This window comes from Porites lutea, chromosome 6 (assembly GCF_958299795.1).
Source record: "Porites lutea chromosome 6, jaPorLute2.1, whole genome shotgun sequence".
Taxonomy (NCBI): domain Eukaryota; kingdom Metazoa; phylum Cnidaria; class Anthozoa; order Scleractinia; family Poritidae; genus Porites; species Porites lutea.
The window spans coordinates 9,250,556-9,258,055 of NC_133206.1; the positions used below are offsets into that span (position 1 = coordinate 9,250,556).

The 7,500-nt window shown below is 38.3% G+C and overlaps 2 protein-coding genes across 2 annotated transcripts in view; both read left to right on the forward strand.

Annotated features, from left to right (window-relative positions):
- The window catches only part of LOC140941648 (uncharacterized), a 563,750-nt gene that overhangs the window by 451,579 nt on the left and 104,671 nt on the right, over positions 1-7,500 (forward strand). The gene's annotated exons all lie outside the window — the stretch shown is intronic.
- LOC140940625 (low-density lipoprotein receptor-related protein 6-like) overlaps positions 3,520-7,500 on the forward strand; it is a 50,268-nt gene continuing 46,287 nt past the window's right edge. Inside the window, exon 1 of the mRNA XM_073389615.1 lies at positions 3,520-3,647. Within this exon, the coding sequence (XP_073245716.1) occupies positions 3,593-3,647 (55 nt within the window). The 5' untranslated portion in view covers positions 3,520-3,592. The remainder of the gene's footprint in view (positions 3,648-7,500) is intronic.

Sequence of the window (7,500 nt, forward strand, 5' to 3'; positions counted from 1 at the left end):
ACACGTGCTTCACGCTTCTTATACAGTATATTTCCGTCGTTCACGACCATGACTTGTTACTTCGTAATTTGACGTTTTATGGAATACGTGAACACAATTTATTTGATTTAGGAGCCCAAGTGGGAGCGTTTAATATATAGAGGGTTAGGGGTTTAAAAGAGTCTAAGGAACCCGTTTAGTAGAGAGAGGCTTCTAATACAAACTTAAAAGAGCGCATTGGGGGTTGGGGGAAGGTTGTTATACATGAGGCGTTTATTTGAGAGAGGGTCTCTATTAGATCATTTACGGAAAGTAACACTCAAGGGCTGCCGAGTATATACAAGTATGATTTTAAGACCACCAGCTATTAACGGATTATTTTGAAATGTTATTTCAAGAAATGAGACTGTTTATACTTTTTCTCTTTGCTAAGTAGAAGGAGTGCACCTGAAAGTAGCCCTTCTCAGACTTTTTTAAAATCAAAGACTGCCCGCCGACACTAAAGAACTGTATGATCTGCTTTCGGAATTATATGATAATTCTGGGAATAATCGGAACCGCGCTTACATGAGACTGCTGTAAATTGAACAAGAAAGTCTAAGCGTTTCATATGTAACCCACCCTAAAAATATCGTCACAAGAAAAATGAATCTCTTCAAGTAACGCTTGGCATACCCTTTAGGAGCAACGAATTCCAGATGGAATATATATCAAATAACCCCTGATAAAACTTTTAATAAAACTGTATTAACATTTAAAATCCATTCAAAAGACAACTTGTAATTCTCTGGCCCTTTTTTAGTATGCGAGAAGCGATTGTCTTTGGACATTTGGCATTTGCCGGAAGAAGGATGTTTCGATCTTATGTCCTATTATGTTAATTCATTGACTTTGCTTGTACTAAAACAATTATTTACGTCAAGTGTCCGTGAAAAAAGAGGAATTTTAACCCCTCTTTTCACCTATTTGGTGAATAAATCACACGGTTGTCCTTATTAGATGTATTAGAATTATTATTACTACAATTGGAACATTGGCCTTAACCGCTTCCTTAACCTAACGCTTCTCTCGTCAAGGCACATGTGCATGCATCGCCCAAGTCCGACTTTGACTGACGAAGGCCATGATCCAAGACTCCAAGACTCTGTGGCTGCTCTAATATCAAGTACGTATGATTTTGCGACCACCTACTAGACCTACTAGCTATTTGCGGAATGGTATGGCAAGAAACGCGATCTTTGTTCACACTTTGCCCGCTATAAGCAAAACGACCTTGTCCGGATCCAATTGGATGAAAATCAAAGATGCCCACCGTGAAGAAGTGTGCAAGATCAACTCTGGGCCCGTTCCGCATGACACAAAAGACTGCGGTGAAAGGAAGCTGAGAAGTTGTTATAGGCATCACATACCAAAAATATTTTCATGAAAATTGTACTTCTTCTTTCACATCTCGGTATCCTATTTGACTGTAAATTAAAGATAACCCCACACACAACTGATTGAAGAATAACAAGATACATACAATAAAAAGATTAAAGTTATTGATATGATTCAATTCTGTCAGTGAATAAAAATAACCTTAAAAAAAACTGATCAACTTTTTGGTTATTTTATTTTGTTTATGAAGCTAAAGCATGAGGCACCGATATCAGTTACTTGGAAGAGTGGACTTTTTCTTTTCTCATACAAGCCAGAAATCGTTATTTTAATAACGATTTCTAAATTAGCAAGTCCTTGATTAACTTGATTATAAACGTAGTCTTTTTCAGACCCAGCCCGATAGGGCTTAAGTTGAGTAGGGTTACTAAAAAACCGAGTTTCGACCATAGACCATTTCCACGATGGCGTCATTTTACTACTACATCAGAATCCATTACGTTTTTCCTTTCATATTTAAATTTGGTAATCCCAGCGAAGATTAAATAACAAAAGCCCTAATTTGCACAAGAAAGCAAAACCCTGAAGGGTTCTGGTCGTAGTAGTAAAATGACGTCATCTTGCAAGTGGCCTATTGCGAGATACTTTTTCTAGTTTATATTGCGATGTTGTTCATGAATTATCCTCGGTGTGGAAATTGTGCATTTTTAGCAAGTTTTTTTAAGGGTGTTGTGAAACGTTAGAATGCTTAGATTGTATTTTCTTATTTCATTAATCTTTCAGTAGTTGATTAAGTAAGCCGTTATCTCGCCACCGCTAAAAGAGATGTTTAGATTGTAAAAGGGAAATATCGTGGGATAAGATAATTACAATTAATCAATGTTGTATTTAATCAGGTATTACTAGCTCAACCGCACATAAGGATTAACACCATAATTGTCAACTAAACCCACGCTTAATAGGAAATTAGGTTAAATTAGTGCCCATGAATCGATGTTAAACGTGAGCAAAGAACTTAGACCCCATTTGATTATGTGACCACGCCGGAATTACGCTTCTGGGTGTGGACTTCCTTAGCTAATATACGCAGCAGTTTTGTAAAATTTAGTAAGATTGAAATCAATCGTAGAACGGAACGTGTAATTTTGTGTAGGAATTTCTGACTGGGGATGTGCCGCTGGGACCCTGGAACCCTTAACCTATAGCAGAGCTAGTTCATCTGAATTTTGCTACCCTATACTAGAGTAAACTCCCCTAATCCCCCATATCCTAGAGTAGCTGTTTTCCAGAAACTACTGACTTCACTAGCACAGACTAGCCAAAACAAAACCTTATACCACAATCCCTAGTCTAGATAACTGATCAGTTTCCCTATCCTAAAGTAAACTGCTTGAAAACCATACCCTTCACAGCGGCACATACCTATATAGCCCATAAATGGCAGTACTCCCCCTCCCGGGATCTCTGTGCTCTGTGCTTTCGGTCTTTATAATTACGCGACCTGTTTACGTATGTCTGGGGAAAATACAGAGTGGCTGTCTTTAAAGCAATCTTTCTTTATCTTAAATGCTTAGAGCGGTGAAATGAACGGGAACACTCCGATTTGCACGTGGTATCTTAATGCCTTTTCGCTTGTTGTACGTTTGACATAGTTGTTTATAAGGAATGCAGATTACTGTTAAACGAAAGTGCAAGCGGGTTTTTTAAATATATTTGAGTATATTTTGCGTTGCGTGATGGAATCGTAGATTTATGTTATGTGATATTAGTAATCCTTTGGATAATAATAATCAAAGAAGATGTCTGCTGCACATTTGTGATATTTATGATCTGGATTCTTTAAATAATACACCCACAAGAATATCTTCTCAGCGTTCTTCATGTTTAGATGTTATCCTGACGAATGTTCCAGGTTATTTCAGGTAATCAGAAATTTTGGAGGTTGGCCTCAGTGATCATTGCCTAGTTTATACAGTTCTAAATAAGAAATTACGTACCTAACCGCAACCTAACTGTACATAAGGGAAGTGTTGTTGTAGAGGAAATACAGGTAGTGGAACGTCATGGGCAATTTAATTAAAATCGTATTGGGTCACAGCCACGGTCATGTACCTACGTAACAGACTTCCCTCCAGTCGATTTTTTATCACATGCCATTTCAATCCGGAATTTTTGTTGGATGGAGAGCGCCCGCTGTTTCTAATGGTGAAAGTACCGAATCGATAGCTAGCGTAGGATGAAATTCAAAGCATTAATTTGCTTGATGTGCCTATACTATAGGATATCATTAGGTAAGTCCTTTCGAAAGCGTATCGGTGCGAAGTTGTTCTTTGCTGTGCAACTTTGATATTTAGGGAGCTTTAGCATCGACAACGGCAACGACAGCGAAAACGTCAGTTTTAAAATGAATTCCCGTTTTTTCAATCTTTGTCGCGTTTATTCCAATTTGCTGAAAATGACAAGTGGAGGCGAATTTCCCAGGAGTTGATTTCTTGAGTACCTCACTCAAGTTTAGAGAGAGAAAAAGAGATTCGTCGTCGCTTGTTTACGTCCTCCATAAAACTTGCAGTTAGGCATTTTCACGTCGTAGTCGTGCAAGGGCGGTAAAGAAATGTACCAAAAAGCGTGATGCACGTGCAAAGTTGTTGTTTTGCGTAATAAACCTATTGCTTTTGGACGTCCTCGTTGCCGTCGCCGTCGTCGTTGCTAAAGCTCCCTAACTGATGAGCTTTGAGGTCGACATTTCTTACTTGCGTTTTATGCATGACCGGAGATTGCTTTGAAGAAGAAAAGACGCTTTTCTCAGCGGCTGTCGGCATCTAGCTAATTCCGAGCGATCTTTAGCGCTCGAAATCTTGTAATTTACGCCGCAGTTGTCGTCCATTTTGTCCATTATTGATCCCACATTCATCTCTGTGCTGCGATCGTAGATGGCGCGCTTTCGGTCTTTATAATTACGCGACCTGTTAGCATGTCTGGGGAAAATACAGAGTGGGTGTCTTTAAAGCAATCTTTCTTTATCTTAAATGCTTAGTGCAGTGAAATAAACGGGAACACTCCGAAATAATAATAACAACAACATTTGATCATGAATTCATTTGCACGTGGTATTTTTAATGCCTTTTCGCTTGTTGTACGTTTGACATAGTTCAGGGGCACCCAACGAGAATATAGTTCAAAACCACTTAAACATAGCATTGTTAAACGTATTTTAGTATATTTAAACAGTAAATATAGGCATATTTTTATCCTCTAAAAATTTTTCATCCGTTCGGATTTCCCAGCTGAAAGTCTAGTGATCCGAAAATTATAGGGATCAAAACTTACGTTTTCGAAAATTTCAGCCAGAAAAGAGGCTCCGGAATATTCTAGGTGACCTTTTTACGGTAAATATCCGTTAAAAATGGGCAATTATACCATTTTTCAGATGTTCGAAAATCCTAAGAGAGGCAGGCAAGCAAGAAATTTTACAACAAATGTTCTGAAAATTTTGAGATATCAAAACGTCTTCCGAACAGATATTTTCCCGAAAATTGACGTTGGGTGCCCCTCATAGTTGTTTATAAGGAATGCAGATTACTGTTAAACGAAAGTACAAGTGGGTTTTAAAATATATTTGGGTATATTTTGCGTTGCGTGATGGAATCGTAGATTTATATGTTATGTGATATTAGTAATCCTTTGGATAATAATAATCAAAGAAGATGTCTGCTGCACATTTGTGATATTTATGATCTGGATTCTTTAAATAATACACCCACAAGAATATCTTCTCAGCGTTCTTCATGTTTAGATGTTATCCTGACGAATGTTCCAGGTTATTTCAGGTAATCAGGAATTTTGGAGGTTGGCCTCAGTGATCATTGCCCAGTTTATACAGTTCTAAATAAGAAATTACGAACCTAACCGCGAACTAAAGCCGAAATTATCTGGGTGCACTCTTTCAAGAACTTTAATGAAGGCTCTTTTTGTAGCGAACGTACTCTGGTTCCTTTTTCGACGGCTCAGTTACGTCTTCGATGACCCGGACGATGTATATTGGGCTTGGGAAAAATTGTTTGTTGAAGTTACGTTCTAGATGACCATGCTCCAGTTAAATCGTTTCGACGAAGACGTCGCGATCAATTTCAATTTGTAAATCCTGAATTACGGGAAGTGATGAGAGAGAGTAATCGCTGTAAAAAGCAGTTCAACAAGTCAAGAAAGCTTCAGTTGAAAACTGGGAAAAGTACCGCCAACTAAGAAACAGAGCTGTTAGCATGAGAAGGAAAAGAGTAAGAAATCACTTTTCTAGAATCTGCAATGTGTGGTTCCAGAAAATATCCGTACCACCCCCACGGAAGGGATTTGCCGTATGACCCCCCTTCCCCTCTGGATTTTCCAAAATCGGTCCCCAAAATTTACCCCCCTTCCCCTCCGGAATTTCCAAAATTTTCGCACACCCCCTGGAAATATTGCTATCTCTAATTGAAGTGAACAAAGAAGTAGTTTTGTTCACTAGAATGCCAAATTTTGTGAGTTTCATGTATTTTCTGTTGAACTGTGTAACAGATAAGCGAATTCCTTATGCGAACTCCTTATGCGGTCAAGTCACAGACAAATTTTGTGCGTTTCATATAATTTCTGTTGAATTCTACAGTTCTGCAAATGAAAAGCAAGGTCGCGTAGGAAACATAACTGTACTTTTCTCGCACTGCGTCAAGAAGAAAACAACTGTTGAAGAAGTATAACTAAAGAGATCAGGACCTCGTCGCGCGATAAGACAGTGTGAGTATCGAATTTCGTTCTACCAAATTTGCATATTTGAGTTTGCGCTAAAGTTGCGCGTCGCCGATTTCATTGATAAGAAAATTGTCACGCAAATTTTAACATGCCGGAAAAGACTCGTGTAACTGCTTTGTGATAGAGAGCCAGTCAAGAGAAGAAGAAATGCAACCAATTAAAAAATATATATTTTTCGGGTTTTGTGTTCTCGACATGCAAGGAAAATGAAGTTTCGTTCCGCTCTATACGCATCATATATGAATAGTTACGGATCTCTGCTCATTTGTAGCCATCTTCGCTTTCATATTATTTATCAATCGATTATCGACATAATCGACATATGTTTATTCAATACTTAAGCTTTTTTTTCTTCAACAAAAAATAATAATATTTTTATATTTTACGCTTTTGTAGTTTATGAGCTAGCCTCCCACGCAGGCGTTTTCCGGAGAGCTCGTCTTTCATCCCTCCCCACAAATGAAAAACGAGCTCCCTTAAAAACGCCCGCGTGGGAGGCTAGCTCATAAACTACAAAAGCGTAAAATATAAAAATATTATTATTTTTTGTTGAAGAAAAAAAAGCTTAAGTATTGAATAAACATATGTCGATTATGTCGATAATCGATTGATAAATAATATGAAAGCGAAGATGGCTACAAATGAGCAGAGATCCGTAACTATTCATATATGATGCGTTTGTAAACAAACTTCGTAACGTACGTGACTGCAAGAGAATAACGGATCGTTCGACGCGAGTGGCTAGCGACGAAATGGTTTTGGGATGAAAACTCGGCTAAAATTTCTCTTTGAACAGATAGCTTCAGTCGCTCGAACGGTCGACAAATTCTTTTTCGAACGGATAGCCCGAGCCGTTTGAACGGATAACAATTTTTTCAAACGGATATCCCAAGCCGTTCGAACGGATGACAATTTTTTTTCAAACGGATAGCCCAAGCCGTTCGAACGGATGAAAATTTTTTTGAACGGATACCCCGAGCCGTTCAAACGGATACCAAATCCGTTCGAAAACGGCAAACCGTAAGGAAAGTTTTCGCGTGAGAGGTGACGCCAAGGGACCGACAAAATGTGTTCGCTGTGCCCATTAATCCATAGGTTTAGTAGCTCTTTAACTTTCATCGTGTTTTATATCTTCGAAAATAAATTGTCGTGGTAAATTTTTGTGTTTTTTCTTTGTTACTCTCTTACGCGTGACGAGAACCCTGTACTGTCGCAATTTGTAATAATCATGGCACTTTGTAATGCCTGTCGCAATTTGTAATAAATCCATCGCAGTTTGTAATACCTGTCGCAATTTGTAATAAATCCATCGCAGTTTGTAATACCTGTCGCAACTTGTAATAAACTGTGTCGCAATTTGTA